The sequence below is a fragment of the Triticum dicoccoides genome, chromosome 5B (assembly GCF_002162155.2).
Source record: "Triticum dicoccoides isolate Atlit2015 ecotype Zavitan chromosome 5B, WEW_v2.0, whole genome shotgun sequence".
NCBI classification, from domain to species: Eukaryota; Viridiplantae; Streptophyta; class Magnoliopsida; order Poales; family Poaceae; genus Triticum; species Triticum dicoccoides.
Window position 1 is genome coordinate 464,568,919 of NC_041389.1, and position 16,428 is coordinate 464,585,346.

At 44.4% G+C, this 16,428-nt stretch overlaps 1 protein-coding gene and 1 non-coding gene across 2 annotated transcripts; both read left to right on the forward strand.

The window, feature by feature from the left end:
• Nucleotides 1–1,731: 1,731 nt before the first annotated feature.
• LOC119310844 (protein EMSY-LIKE 3-like) lies at nucleotides 1,732–6,211 on the forward strand. The gene is made up of 10 exons (XM_037586468.1): nucleotides 1,732–2,018; nucleotides 3,069–3,268; nucleotides 3,374–3,483; nucleotides 3,575–3,794; nucleotides 3,871–3,993; nucleotides 4,081–4,149; nucleotides 4,783–5,004; nucleotides 5,085–5,147; nucleotides 5,269–5,332; nucleotides 5,664–6,211. The coding sequence occupies exons 1-10, from the start codon at nucleotides 1,982–1,984 to the stop codon at nucleotides 5,732–5,734; spliced, it is 1,179 nt and encodes a 392-aa protein (XP_037442365.1). The 5' UTR covers nucleotides 1,732–1,981; the 3' UTR covers nucleotides 5,735–6,211.
• A 389-nt stretch (nucleotides 6,212–6,600) lies between these two features.
• TRNAF-GAA lies at nucleotides 6,601–6,673 on the forward strand. The gene has a single exon. It is a non-coding gene; the product is annotated as a tRNA-Phe (tRNA).
• Nucleotides 6,674–16,428: the final 9,755 nt, after the last annotated feature.

A 16,428-nucleotide genomic window follows, 5' to 3' on the forward strand; every position in this document is an offset into this window, starting at 1 on the left:
TTTTTGAAGTGAGACAAATACCAGGGCGAACACATGCATGTTGTCTAGTGGCTTATCTAGTGGGTGAACCTATCACCTGCTGATGTGACCTGGGAAGACGATGGCATCATAAAGTGCACATCCTCGGAGTTCTTTCTTCACACTACCGAAGCATGGTGCTCTACCGCAATAATGTAGTGAGGGCATGTCGTTTCTCAATGGGGACCATGTCAGGCCACATACTGAACCATGCTAACCTTTGAATTATCCAGTTAAATGAGGAACACTTACAGGTATCACCAGTTATCTGACGCATATCAAAGATTCAGGCTACGGCTAGGGTTGGATCATTGGATCAATCCTGCAATTCTGTCGTATGGCTAGAACACATACATACTCTTACAGTTGAATACCTACATTGTGGCCCTCATGATTTACGGTAGATCATAGATACTTGATCTTCGTTCATAAAAATTCTCCATCAAATATTAGTAGGCTCTGTCATACATGTGGTCACTGAGGGTAGACAGCCACTGGAGATTGTTAGAGATACGACACGCAATCAAACATGGTGAAGAACGAAAACAAAGGTACAACTCTTGATCTACACCTCTAGATATCCATCGTCCTTGATTTCATAGCGCACACATGGTACAACTTTTTCAAAGATGTCTAGAAATGTGTGTCGAGGTAAAAAAAACCGAGGTTAGTCTCCGTTAAACGGGACAACCTATGAACAACACTTACAAGTTTAAAACTAAGTGCAACTCTTTGAAGAGTCTCACATGCGCCCAATCGCCATAATAAACGCTACAATAGCGAATAACACATAAAATGATAATCTAGTAGAGAAGCCATATATATGCAGCTTGATCATCTTTTTATCCCACTAGTTGTGTCTCACTACTTAGTTTTGCCCTTAAAAATTACAACAGCTAGAAAATGTCATCATTTCGTGAGATGCTTGATCGAAAATGTAATTAGATACCTAAAAAATGACATTGTTCCATTATATGTTTGTTCAAAAATGCCATTAGACATCGTTATTGTCAGGTCAAACCTATTGACCAGAATATAATACCAAATTACCCTTAGACCTATATATCAACTCTATGTCTTATAATGATACGTGCGAGCCTCACTTGTCATAGAGATAACCACTACCAGTCATGAGCGATAGGTGAAGCCAGGCAGAAGCTGTCGCTCGACAGACAAAGCCGAGCGGATACAATAGACTAGCGAAATGAGCGAGACAAGACATCCAGGATTGGGACTTGGGAGAAGCTATACCTGTAGCCGAACGCTAGGAGAAACAGAAAGCTAGTAGGGGAACATGCCGAGAGGAACGGCTCCGCCTAGACCTGCACGGAGGCGGATCCTCTGACGTACGACCTCCTGATGTTGAGCCACTGACGTGTGGGCCCGCGTTACATGTCAGTTGGCGTCACGACACGTCATAGGACTCGCGTCCGACCTGCACTGCAGGGCCAGCCACGGCAGTACCGCGCGCCGCGCCGTTCGCCGGCCGGAGTCCGGCTGCACCACTGCGTCCACAAACAGGACTCCTGTACGGCCGCGCCGCCCACGTGGGGCCCGACGAAAAAACACACGGCCACAAGAGCGCCACGTAAGACGCGGCATAACTCATAAGCATAAAGCCCCCCCGAAATTAGCAGCCCCGGTGCGAAACTCTTCGCGCGGAGCAAAACCAACCTTTTTCCAGGGGGCAAATCAGAAAAGTCCACTTCCTAAATTTCCCGATCCCCTTGAACCCTACCTGCCGCCCGCCCCCCGTCGCCCGCCCCAAATCCTCATCCGATTCCACGCCGCAAAACCTCCCCGAATCTGCCTCCGGCGCCCCCAGGCACGCCTCCGCCCGGCCCCGGGCTGCTCCGTATATCCTCGGATCTGTTGGCGCTCGGTCCGGCCGCGCCGTCCGGATCTGGGGGAGGAACTCGGCTGATTCCTAGGGTTCCTCCGTCTCGGCGCGCCAGCCGGGTCCATGAATCCCATGGGGTACCGCCCCTATGATAGCAGCGGTGAGTCGCCTCGAATCTACGTGCTTTTTTGGCCGGGTGAGCTTGGCCGGGCGGAAAAGCCCAATTTTTTCGCGCAGCTTGTTGGATTCCTGGAGGAGATTGGCACAAGTTATACGAAATAGTACCTAATTATGAGAATAGGCACAAAGTATAAATTGTTCCTCTTGCTTTCTAGCAAAGCTGAGCCCATAGATAACTGAAAATCTGTTGAATTTATCGAACAACGTGTACATTTGCACGGCCCTGAAGAGACATGAGCATAAAGTAGCTCCTTTTGCCAAACCCTTGTTACTACAGATTCATATTAGTTGATAACTAAAAATCTATTCTTCCCTGCCCAGTTGTGAACTTCTCGAACCTCTTGCCTGTGAATTTGTCGTAGTTGCCGTGGCAGTCGCCTGACCCTGTATTGCACAAATTGTTGACAGCATCTTTTATGACCTCGGAGGTGCTTTTGCGTTATGATGACTTGCAGTCAAATTGTGCATTTGATTATTGATCCCTTGCCCCGAAGCAACATGTTGTTTTGACTTTGACCCGGTAAACTTGGCCGGGTAGAAAAATTCCTTTCTTTTGCATGGCTTGTTAGATTCCTGGAGGAAAATATCTGGAGGAGATTGGCATACGTTTATTGCCAAATAATTGGAATGCGCACCAAGTATGTATTGTGCCTCTTGCTTTCTAGCAAAGCTGAGTCGATAGATAACTGAAATTTGTTAAATTTATCGAACAATGTGTACGTTTGCATGGTCCTAGAGAAATAGGAGCACAAAATAGTACCTTTTGCCAAACCCTTGGTACCGCAGACTGATTACTTGATAAATAAAAACCCAGTCATCCCTGAGCAGTTGCGAGCTTCTCGAACCTCTTGCCAAATTGTGAATTCTTCATAATTGGCCTGTCGTTCGGTTGACCCTGTATTCCACAAATTATAAACATCATTTTTTATGACCTTTGATGAGGTGCTTTCGTGTTATGAGGACTTGCAGGCTGCAGCCGAATTGTGTATTTGAATATGCTGCATTACTGATTCCTCGCTCTTGCTTGCAGGGACAGACGATGATCTCCCCTCGTCACAAAATAGAGGACTAAGAGGACGATCTTTCAGTGGGAATGGGAGAGCATCAGCTGGACCGTTTCCTTATGCAAGGCCACACAATGATTTGGAGAGCCAAGTACATCTGGTTGAGCAAGAGGCGTACACTGGTGTTCTTAGGGCATTCAAAGTTCAATCTGATGCATTGTCTTGGGTGATTATCTGCACACTGAAATTAATGGCTACATTTTCAGTAACCATTGCTTGTCCTGTTGCTGATTTCAGCTGAAAATTAATTAATACTCATGCTTTTGTGCAGGAAAAAGAAAGTCTGATTTCTGAACTCAGGAAGGAATTGAGAGTTTCTGATGAGGAACACAGGGAGCTATTAAACAAGGTTAATGAAGATGGGGCCATCCGTGGAATGAGGTCTTTGCATACAGGACCCATTTTTTCTGTAACATGTTATACTTAATCATCATATTTACCTAATCATTTACTTATCTTAATTTTTCAATAGGGAGCTGAGACAGGGAGGTGGGACCCCGAGTGGGCTGCATCGTGGCAGCAGAGTTCTTCATGATGGAGAACCTGGGCCAACTGCTAAAAGGCAACGACCATCTCATTTAATGCCTTCGCATTCTTCGGGCCTCCAGTCCCCTGTTATGTCTTCACATTCTGTCCCGTCTTCGTCAAAGTGGGGACCATCTTCAGCATCAAGGGGGAAAAGAGCAAAGTCGGTATGTTTGGAATGCTGTACGCCATGTTCTTCTGAATTCGGGTCAATTTTATGGCAATCTGTTGATGCATGTACAGACTACGCCACTGGCATTACCATCCATGGATCCGACCTCATTGATTAGCCGGAAGGTTTTTACAAGATGGCCAGATGATAACAACTTCTATGAGGCCACTATAACCCGTTACAATCCTGCTACGGTTTGTTCCAACTTTACCTATTTTTCTCCTTGATGCAGATATGAATCTGTATTAAGTAATTTTACCTACTCTCCTGATCCTTTTCAGGGCGAACATGCTCTTGTCTATGACATGGGCAAAACAACTGAGTCATGGGAGTCTGTCAGGCTTTGTGATGTAAGCATCGTTCAAGCCTTTGATGCTTGTATTGTTCTTTATCTTTCTTTTCTTACTCCTTGCTCCTGATTTGTACACTAATTATGTATTTTGTTTAAGAATTTGATCCATTTTTTCCCATGTTTTCAACCCTTTGCTATGAATTATTCACCCTTTTTTATATGCTACACGTGCCATAATGTGCTGACTTACTCCAGTAGCGAAGCAGAGGCTGGTTGCTCATGTGCCCAATACCATATACTCCCTCCGTTCAGAAACAAGTGTTTGAAACTTCGAACTAAAACAGCACACTTATTTCCAAACTGAGGGAATATAAATTAGTGGGGAAATGATTTGCAGTTGCTGCTGATTTGTTTTCACAATTACGTCGAGAGTGGTATCATGGCTTAAAATTTACCAATATGAATACCTTTAGTATCCATAGGGGCCGATATTCGGCACTATCTAGTTGACCATTAGTTTAGTCTACATGGAGACTTATGCTTTGTTGTTTCACCGGACTATGGAGATTTGTTTAATTAGTTGTCCACTCTGGCATGGAATAATTTTTTACTTGCTTATTTGCCCAGAATGTATGGTCGCCACCTTTTAACTATATAATTAACCAATAGGAGGTGAACAATTCTTTCACAGATGAGACCTGAAGATATAAGATGGGAACGTGATGATCAAGGCATCTCAAATCGAGATAGTTGGGGCCCTTCTGGTCCATTGTTGAACAGGAACCAAAGCAACAATGGTAGAGGGAGACTATCTCAGAATGAGCATCCAAATAAATATGGTCCACCTCAAAATGGCATCAACAGGAATATTGGTGAAATTGACGTGCCTAACACTCAGAGTGTCGTGATTGAGGTATATTTATATTGAAGGATCGGACATCACAGGGTAGTCAGATACTGTTTGTTGCTCACAACCTTATTTTCTCGATGCAGGTGGAGAGGGTATTGTCAAATCCAAATATGCATGAAATTGAGAAGGCAAAGAAACTGCTAACAGTGAGTTGACTTGTCTATCTTGAGTTCGTGCCCTGTCGAAAGCAGTGATTGGGAAAGGCTTGCTTGTAATTCCTTAAGTCTATTATTTGAGAACCGTAAGGCGAAGTAATTGTCCTTGCAGGACCAGGAGCAGTCATTACTTGATGCAATTGCCAGTCTTGACGATGCATCAGATAGCGAAAGTGGTAAGTTATTTGCCAATGCTACCTTGAAAAAGCACTGTAAAAGTAATAGTATCACTAATGGACAAATAACATTATCTGTATTTCTTTAGAGGTATTCTGGACAATTTCCATGCATTATCTCAATCAATTGAAATTAGGGTGATAGAAATTTTGTCCAGAACCTTGAGAAGATGAATATTGTTGAATCCAAATTGAAATTTCAGTAGTGTCTTCCTAGATACTACTACTAATGATTACTCGCAGTAATCAGAAATTTATATTTCCATGGATGATACGCAAATCAGTTACATTACTACTTTGCCTATTTCACTAACCAGTCTTCATATAACAGAGGATAAGGCCATGGAAGCCCGAATGGGTTCTGGTGGTGATCACACGGGTAGGAACGGCATTGCCTGTTAGCTGTTATGAGAAGTATGTTGGAAGACTGCCACCTTCCTGGATCATCACTGGACAAAGGAGCCATGTGATGGAAAACTGGGCTACGAAAAGAAGGTGGATTTGGCAGTTGCTGCTCCATGAGATGAGTTTATTTGCCTGCTCAAAATTCAGACCTTGCAAGGGATGAATCCAGATGGAACGAAAAAGCTTTAATGGCGCCTTTCATCTCTGATGGACTAGAAGTGACTAATTTTCTAGAAATTGTTATTAACATAAATCAGCTGAAGATTCTTTGTGTTCGGTGTCGACAGCTGATTAACCTTGGCCGAAATCTCTGTTTTTCTTTGTCCCTCCTATGCGCACTGAGTTTTGCAGTGGGCATACTGGCTGTACTTGTAGTGTACAAAAATAATGTATTTTTTTCCAATAACAGTTCTGTATTCGGAATAATTAGTAATCAGTAAACTGAAGGTCCTTCAGAAAGAACAATTCTCTATATTTCTTACCGGGCCGATATCTGAAAAGGAATGTTCCCTATCTTTCTTTCTTTTGAAACTGGTTCATTATGTTTTCTTTCAACTCGGATTGGATCCCTCGCCCATTTACTTCGCTGGGCAAGGCTGGTCTTGCCAACGAGGGGAACCAAATCGGGTCTTTCTTTTCCCGGAAGTTAAAGGCTGGAAACTGAGGTGTAACGAGGCGAGCTCTCCATGGAACCAAAACCCACTTCCTAGCTGGGCGAGGCGAGCACTTGCCCGATAACAAAACACGCCAACAGACCACTTGACAGCTCGTTTACGTGTACCCCTCGCAAAAGAATAACTCGTAGTTTAAATCTGGAAAATACTACAGTATTTGTAAGGTTATAAGTGCTACAGAACATGTAAGCGGGGATAGCTCAGTTGGGAGAGCGTCAGACTGAAGATCTGAAGGTCGCGTGTTCGATCCACGCTCACCGCATTCTTCCTTTTTTTCAATTCTGTTCCATCACGGATACATCGTTTATAATTAACCAAGCCGTCGTTCTTCCTTTTTTGTTGATAGCTTACCAAGCCCTTGGTAAGCCGTCGTTCTTCCTTCATCTTCCAAACGACTAAACTCGTGACTAAATTTATATTTACACCTATGAAATTTATTTCTCTTTCTTCGTTGGCTTGTCACTGACATGCAAACAAGCAATGGAACTCTGTGAGCACAACAACGTACAGGAGAGGTTTTTTTTTTCCCGAAAACCCCCCATATATTAATTAATTAATAATGTTATTACAATCCTTCATTACAAAATTCACCACGCAGAGAGGAACATTATTAAGAAAAATCCCATCAAATTTACTTATAAAGCTAAACTTCGCAATTTCGTGAGCCACCTTATTGGCCTGCCGATTAATTTTCGTAATTTTAAACTTCTTGAGCATCCTCGATATACTCAAGGCTTCTTTCTTCGGATCAACGAACAGAGACCTGTCAAGATTCTCATTTACAAGGAAAGAATGGACAAAAGCACAATCAGTCTTCAAAATAATGGACTGGTAGAGAGCAATACCGATATAAAGGCCTGGCAGCCAAGCACGCAGCTCAGCTTCATTCACGCTGTAATACTGACCCAGAAAGTCCCACGAAGAAATAATAACTTCACCAGTCACATAGCCGACATCGACATTGATCTTGATATAATCATCTGGTGGAGGTTTCCATCCCACCTGTTCTTGTGATGTTGCGAAAACTGGTGTAGCACCTCTCATTTTCCTATACCTTTGTTACTAGGAACAACCTCTGCAGTGTCGTGACAAGACGTAAAAGAAGACCAGTAGTTAACCAAAAAAATTGCAGAAGCAGCAATGGATTCCTTCCCCTTACCAAAAATTAAATCATTTCTCAGGTGCGAGGCTCGCCGCAAAAGAAACAAAATTTGCTCTCGCTGTTGCAAGCTCAAATGATCCAACAAAATCAATAGCCAATCTAGTCCCGAGAATTTAAACCACTCTTCATCAGGAATATTCCACGATTCTCTCAAGGCCAGTCTCAGAGCACGAGCCTTAGAACAAGTAACGAGGGCATGAAAAGTGCTGTCATCTTCTACTCCACAAATAGAGAACATACCTGAAGTAATCTGAGGTACTTAACTCTATTGGTCTGGACCGCCAAGCTATCAGTTGCGGCCCGCCAAGCAAAAATCCTTATCTTCCGAGGGATATGAGCCTTCCAAATTAAATTCCAGAGCCTTCTTTCTCCGCATGGATTGCCACTATATTGACCCAATTTATCTTGACTATCCTTCAACTTAAGCGCTAAATTGTACACACTTTTAACGAAAAATATACCGTTCTTCTCATAGTGCCACACAATAAAATTCCCATCCCCATAAGCATGAATACGAATCTTAAGAATCTCCTCTGCATCATGGGGATAGAAAAGATACTTAATCAAATTTTCATCCCATACCTTTCTCCCACTCAAGAACAAATGAGAGACCACTTCAATCTAGTATTATGCCTTTTAGCTAAAATTTTAAGGCCAATGCTCATGGATAACCAAATATTAATGCTAGATCTATGACCCACCGGCCAAAGGACACCATTCTTAAGCAATTCCAGACCATGCATAATACCTTGCCAAGTCACTGATGCAGAATGAGGAAACACTGTATCAAGAATATGTCCCCGAGGGTAATACTTTGCCTTCATCAGCTTAGCACACAATGAATCCGGATAAACCAATAACCTCCATGCTTGTTTGGCTAAGAGGGCTCGGTTAAATAATCTGAGATCCCGGAATCCCATACCTCCCTTACCTTTAGTCCTTGTTAATTTGTCCCATGCTAACCAATGTGTTTTTCTTCTATCTTCCTCATCTCCCCACTAAAAATTCCTGATAATCTGGGTTAACTCCTCACAAAGGGAAGCCGGAACTTAAAAATACCCATAGACATAGATAGAGCATGAATAACTGATTTTATTAAGTCTTCTTTCACCCCACAAGAAGCGTAATTCTCTATCCAGTCAGAGAGCCTTTTCAAAACCTTTTCTTTAGTAGATTCAAACTTATCAGCTTTCATTCTTCCCTCGGGAATCGAAAGTCCAATATATTTATCTTCGAACCCATCGACCGTAATTCTTAAGGTTACCATTATAGCCACTTGATTCTCCAAACTGCACTTTTTCCCAAACATCATGAAACACTAATCAGGACTTAATAGCTGCCCAGTCCCTTTCTCGTACTCTGTCAGAATATTTTTAATGACAACTGCTTGATCAATGGAGCCTTTGAAAAATAACATACTGTCGTCCGCAAACAACAAGAGAGAAATACCTGGAGCTTGTCTATTCAAATGAAACTCCTGAAGAGCTCCCCTGTCAGAAGCATCATTAAGCAGTAAGGAAAGTGCCTCAGCAACAAATAGGAACAAATACGCGGATAAAGGATCTCCCTACGTGAGCCCCTGAGTAGGTGAAAACGTCTCCAACAACTGTCCATTAAAGCGCATCGCAAATTTCATCGATGTAACACATGCCATAATCCAATTTATCCACGTAGGTGAAAAACTCAAAGCCCCCATCACACATTGTAAGAAACGCCAGTCCACCCGATCATAGGCTTTCGCCAAGTCCAAATTATATGCACAAAATTCCCCTATGAAATCTTTCAGCGTACTCAATGAATGCATACATTCAAAAGCTATGTGAGCATTGCCAGAAATTAACCTTCCCGGAATAAACGCACTTTGAGTAGGCGAAATCATACCATCAAGGAGCGGCCGCAATTTGTTAACAAGACACTTGGAAATAATCTTATAGATAACATTGGACAAACTAATCAGCCTGAATTCTTTAATAGATTGAGGATTCTTAACTTTTGGGATGAGAATAATAGTTGTGTTATTAATCCCCTCTGGCATAACTCCAGAATTAAAAAACTGTTGGACAACCTTAACAATACCCTCTTTGATCAAACCCCAATTCCGTTGGAAAAACTTTGCAGGAAAACCATCTGGTCCTGGAGCTTTTAACGGTCCCATTCGAAAAAGCGCATCACTAGTCTCTTGTTCCAAAAACGTTTTGCATAGCTCATCATTCATATCATCAGAGATAAGGGGTTTGACCAACGAAATAATAAGGGACGGGTCAACTGAGTCATCACCAGAATAAAGTTGTTTAAAGAACGAGTTTGTGATACCTTTCATCTCCTCCAGATTTTCCGTGAGACACCCATCATCCTTCCTTAGTGCAGTGCTAATTTTTGAGCTTGCGTTGGTTTTTCCCTTGAAGAGGAAAGGGTGATGCAGCAAAGTAGAGATAAGTATTTCCCTCAGTTAGAGAACCAAGGTATCAATCTAGTAGGAGACAACGCACAAATCACTAAGACATGCACAAACAATCAACCAACTTGCACTCAACGCGATAAAAGGGTTGCCAATCCCTTCACGATTACTTGCAAAAGTGAGATCTGATAGAGATAGATGAAACTAAACAAAAGATAAAGTAAATATTTTTGGTTTATAGATCGGAAAGTAAAAGATTGCAAAATAGTAGATAGAAACTTATATGATGGAAAATAGACCTGGGGCCATAGGTTTCACTAGTGGCTCCTCTCAAGATATCAAATAATACGGTGGGTGAACAAATTACTGTCGAGCAATTGATAGGCAAGCGCAAAGTTATGACGATATCTAAGGCAATGATTATGAAATATAGGCATCACGTCTGTGTCAAATAGACCGACTCCTGCCTGCATCTACTACTATTGCTCCACACATCGATCGACTCCCGCTTGCATCTAGAGTATTAAGTTCATGAAGAACAGAGTAACACATTAAGTAAGATGACATGATGTAGAGGAATAAACTCAATCAATATGATGTAAACCCCATCTTTTTATCCTCGATGGAAACAATACAATACGTGCCTTGCAGCCCCTACTGTCACTGGGAAAGGACACCGCAAGATTGAACCCAAAGCTAAGCGCTTCTCCCATTGCACGAAAAACCAATCTAGTTGGCCAAACTAAATCGATAGTTCGAAGAGAATTACAAAGATTTCAAATGATGCATATAAGAATTCAAAGAAGATTCAGATAATATTCATAGATAAGCTGATCATAAATCCACAATTCATCGGATCTCGACAAACACACCGCAAAAGTATATTACATCGGATAGATCTCCAAGAACGTCGAGGAGAACCTGGTATTGAGAATCAAAGAGAGAGAAGAAGCCATCTAGCTACTAGCTATGGACCCGTAGGTCTGAGGTAAACTACTCACGCTTCATCGGAAGGGCAATAGAGTTGATGTAGAAGCCCTCCGTTATCGAACCCCCCTCCGGCCAGATGCCGGAAAAGGCCCCTAGATGGGATCTCACGGGAAGAGAAGGTTGCGGCGGTGGAAAAGTGTTTTCGTGGATGCTTCTAGTGGTTTGGGGATATATGTGAATATATAGGACGAAGAATTAGGTCAGGGGAGTCACGGGGGGCCACAAGGCAGGGGGGCGCGCCCTCCCCCTTGTGGCCGCCTCGTGGCTCTTCCGACTTGATCCCCAAGTCTCCTGGGTGTCTTCTGGTCCAAGAAAAATCATCACGAAGGTTTTATTCCGTTTGGACTCCGTTTGGTATTCCTTCTCTGTGAAGCTCAAAAACAAGGAAAAAACAAAAACTGGCACTGGGCTCTAGGTTAATAGGTTAGTCCCAAGAATAATATAAAATAGCATATTAATGTATATAAAACATCCAAAATAGATAATATAATAGAATGGAACAATAAAAAAATTATAGATATGTTGTAGACGTATCATGCAACAATATAATTTTTCTTTGCTCTCCAGGAAGCCTTTCTCTGAAAATAATTAGTATTACGGTCTCCTCCTCTTATCTTATCCAAACGAGATCTTTGCTTCCATAACACTTCTTCCTTTATAAGAAGTTCATCCATCTCTACAAGAATTCTTTTCCTTTCCATCACTACAGAATGATCATTCCTACTAAACAAGAAATTTAGTCTTTTACGAGCCCACTCCAGTTTGTTTGGCAAATAACCAATATGAACCCGGCTCCACCCATGAAGAGATTTCATTAATTTGTCTAACTTATTTGCAATATATTCAAGATCATTAATATTAGACTCTCTATTCCAACAAGCACTAATCTGTCATCCAATGCCTCACCTTCCCTCTCCCAATAAGATTCACATTTCAACTGATTAACAAATCTACCCACCCGGGGAGTACCCAATACCTCAACAAAAATGGGACGATGATCAGACGTGGAGCTTATAATATGGGATACCTTACATCAAGGGAACATTGAAGACCAAAGCGGGCACGCCACCGCATGATCAAGACGCACCTTAACATTCAAGTTTCCATCTTGCTTGTTATTATACGTCCAAGGCACACCAGGGTAACCCAAGTCATATAAATTGCAATCAGCCAGAGCTTCACGAAAACTAGCCATTAGTCTAGTAGACCTCTTATGACGATAGAAGTGCTCACCTTGCCACATAGCTTTGTTAAAATCCCCCACCATAAACCAAGCTCCAACCCCAAGAGGTTTAATCCATCTTAAGAGATCCCACATAACATACCTTTTGCTCGCCTTAGGCTCACCGTAAATGAAGGTGCACCTCCACTTTGTTCCCTCTCCCTTGTCGACGTACAAAACAATAAAATTGTCACCATATTTTTTCACATCACACGAGTACGACTCATCCCAAAACACAAGTAGTTCTCCACCTTTACCATGGCCAGAAATAGTAAAAACATTATTCATACCCAACCTATAGCGCAAGCTCTCAACATACTCTTTATTCTTTCTTGTTTCAGATAAAAAGATAATATTGGGTCTGTGCGTCTTTGAGAGGCACACCAACTCTTGAACTGTACGAGGTTGACCCAAGCCTTGAAAGTTCCAACTTAGTATTTTCATGGCTCCTAATGTGCGTCATCCATGCCCGCCAGGTCACCGGAAGCCCCAAGGCCGGTAGCTCCCCTTTTCCCTCCCCATCCTCTTTCTCCTCTCCCACTGACCCCCTCCTTCTATCCCGAGCCTCCTTCTCTCTTCCCTCTCTCTCCCGTGTTACATGAACACTTGATCCATCTAGCCCTACTATAGCCTCAACCCTCTCAGTACAGACTCTTTTTTACAAGAAACACTTAAATCATTAGCACTCTTATACTCTAAACTCTCTGAACTAGTGCTATCCATGCCAAACACTAAATTTTGATCATTAGGATGACATCTCTTACTACCTGCCGTGATCTCCAGGATGGTTGCAAAGGCATCCTTGCAGCTGGACATGTCACTGCCGCTATTTGGGGGCATTGGGACCCAAAACTTCACATGCTTGGCGCACACGCCTTGGACAGCAGCCCACTCCACCTGCTCATCTCTATAAAGTCTCTTCCATCGGCCTCAAATAGATTCAGTTCCCTTGCCTAGCTCAGCAACCTCCCCTTCAGTATGGGTGCAAATTTTTATGGAGCCCATAGTGCCCTGTACGTCTACCATGTTACCCTGGCGGGCTGAGGGGGCACCATCCACAGCTCCTTTGGGTCGCTCCCCAGAAGCGGCAGCAACAGTAGCAGGGGTCACGAGTGCACTCAAGATGATGGAGGGAGCACCCCCTTTGAGCCCTATAGCAACCTGATCCGGCCCGTCCGCCCGGCCAGACGCGATGACCATCTCAGCATCATTGGGAGAGGGGTCCTCATCCTGGGAACCTTCAGCCCACACTGTCTCCTCCCCACAATTCTACGCACCAGCGGAAATGGGACAGAAAGGCACCGCCTCGACCATGAGCTTCTGGACAGCCATGGTCACCACCTTGATCACCTTCTCCGGCAGCTTGGACCTGCCCGCCACCTCTGCATCTCCAGGGGCCACCGACATGCCTCCATACTCGAGGAGCCGCCCGGTCGAAGCCCCCTGAAGTGTGCAGGTTCTTCGGAAGTGTAGAAGCCTTGAGGTCGATGGAGAAGTTCATCTTGCGAAGCTTAATAGGGACACCACAGAACTTGGCTGTCGTGTGCCCCACGACACCACAACATAAACAAAAATTAGGCAACTTTTCATACTTAATAGGAAAGTATATCTTGTTAGTGCCCCCAACGTCGGTTGTGTCGATGAACTTCCTCACTGGCTCGTCCACCTGATGCTCGATGCAGACACGAATGTACTCATCGATGATCTTCTTGTTCTTGTGTGACACCGTAATGACGGTACCGAGCTTCTCGCCAAGGGTCCATCCCATTTCCACGGTCTTGATCGGAACTGGCAACCCATGGATTTGCACCCAAATTTTAAAAGAATCAAGGGGAACATCCACAGGGTCACCGCTTCCATCAAACGCTGCGAGCACGATTGCATCATACTTGTAGTGCCACAATCCAGCTTGCAGCACATGACACCGGTCACCCTCCTCCGAAAAGGTGACGATGAAACGCCCATCTTAACTTTTGACTCGCTGGGCCAACGCCTCGCCATGGATCCTCCATGGCCCTTTCAGCTCGTCGATGGCCTGGGGGTTAGCCGGGTATGGTGAGAGTACCCGACCCACCACCAGCTTGTCCGTCACCGCCTGCAAAGCCGCCTCCATGTCGATGATGATCGGCTTGTCATTGAACATTGTCGGAGAGTGCATCTTGGTCTTTCTATGCCTACGAAGGGTAGGGGGCGATGTAGTCATGGAAGCGAATCCAATGGAGGCCTTCGGCGAAGCCAACATCAGGCCGCTTGCCCCCTCACGGCTCCCTTCCCTTTCGTCAACAGAGACGAGTCAGTGGAAGATTATCGGCTCGTTGCTCACCACGCCCTGCGAGGGAGGAGCCACCATCCGCAGCCCATTGAGACCGCTGCTATCCCCGGACGCAGCAGCCTCTCATCTTGATTCATCCTCGTCTGAGCCGCAGGGTAGTCCTGGCTTGACATGTTTCCTTGAAAAGAACAAACAATAGAGCAAATGGAAGCAGTGGCTGAAGTTTGAGACCCAAGATCATGCTCTACACCCTTGAAATAGGCCTCACCCTCCTCAAATTTCGTCACAAACCAAAACTAATAACTCTTGGCTTTAACTTTGCACAAGAAACATAACTATCACCAAATTCCCCATTCACCAGGAAGTTAAACGCACTAGAAATTGCTGCCTTCTTCTCTCCCAATTACTCACCAGATCAGCCATGGGCATAGAATCCGGCACCATCGAATCCTCAACGCCACCGCAATCGTCGCTGTAGCTTTCCCTTCCTTCAATTGAGAATCCCCTTGATCTGAATTGAAGAAGCCTTAAATCCCCGCCCGAAGGCACCGAACACAGCCTTCTGAAGCTCGCGCTCTCTGAAGGATATCCCTTCCCCGCCACTTGAAGATGCTCCACTCATCGCCGAAGTGGCCATCCAGCCTCCACTGCTCCTCGCAGCCCGCCACGATGGGTGCCTGGGCGGCGCCGCCACCATTCCTTTCATGGGCGAGTCGCCTTGGGCGTCGCCAGAGTTCCTCTCCCGAAACGCTCGCGTACTGATCTCGTCGATTTCTGTACAGGAGAGGTTTTGACTCGGTGGTCAACCTAATTGCATGGAGTCTTAGAGGTTTTGACTCGATGATCAATCTAATTTCTTGGAGTCTTTGAAAGCTGCGCAACGTAGGGTGTTCCGTAATCTGGCACAACGCTCAGTCATTGTATTTGTGGCACAAATATTAGAGGAATTGCGTAATTGGAAGGGTGCGGGTTGATAATCCCCAAGTGCAAGGAATCATCATAGCAATTTCCAAAGGTGGAAGTGATAAGTATGGAGTGTCGAACCCACAAGGAGCTAAAGGTAAGATCAATATTCTCTCAAGTCCTATCTGCCACCGATACGACTCTACGTACACCGAACGTTTGCTTCCATCTATATACGAGAAACAAAACTACGTTGTCGGTATGAAGAGGATAACTTTGCATGATATCAGAGAACTAAAATATAAAAATAGGTGATGTTAACATAAAGTTAGAATATAGTACTACATATTATAAATAGAGTGTGGAATAATGATGGGTTGGTGTGCGGAATTGTCCTAGGCAATTGTTAGAAAGATCGGTAGTCGTCATTGCAATTTCATATGAGGGAGAGGCATAAGCTAACATACTTTCTCTTCTTGGATCATATGCACTTATGATTGGAACTCTAACAAGCATCCACAACTACTAAAGATCATTAAGGTAAAACCCAAGCATAGCATTAAAGTATCAAGTCCCCTTTACCCCACATTACTAGAATCGGAAGATTTGCCATCTGCCCCCTCTTTGCCGTTCGCTAGCGGACGACAAAGAATGTCTTTGCCATCAGCCACGATGAAGCAGACGACAAAGAGGCAGCGGACGGCAAAGGAACGCTTTGCCATCAACCAATATTTTGCCGTCAGCTAGCGGACGACAAAGCTTTGCCGTCCGCTAGCTGACGACAAAGAGGGTGTTTGGCCCACTTGCTGTTAAGCCCTAACGGGCCCCCTCTTTGCCGTCCGCTAGAAGACGGCAAAGAGTCCGTTGCCCTCAGCTTGCGGACGACAAAGCTTCAAAATAAGATAACGGCCCGCACCCCCGCCGTCGCCCTCTCTCTTTCTCCTCTCCTACCCTCTTTGCCCGATGAGCACCGCCGCCATCCCGTCGTCCCACCGCCCCCATCGGCCCACCACCTCTTTGTCGCCGCCCCCCTCCCGGTCGCCGCCCCCTCCCTGCCTCCCCACCCCCTC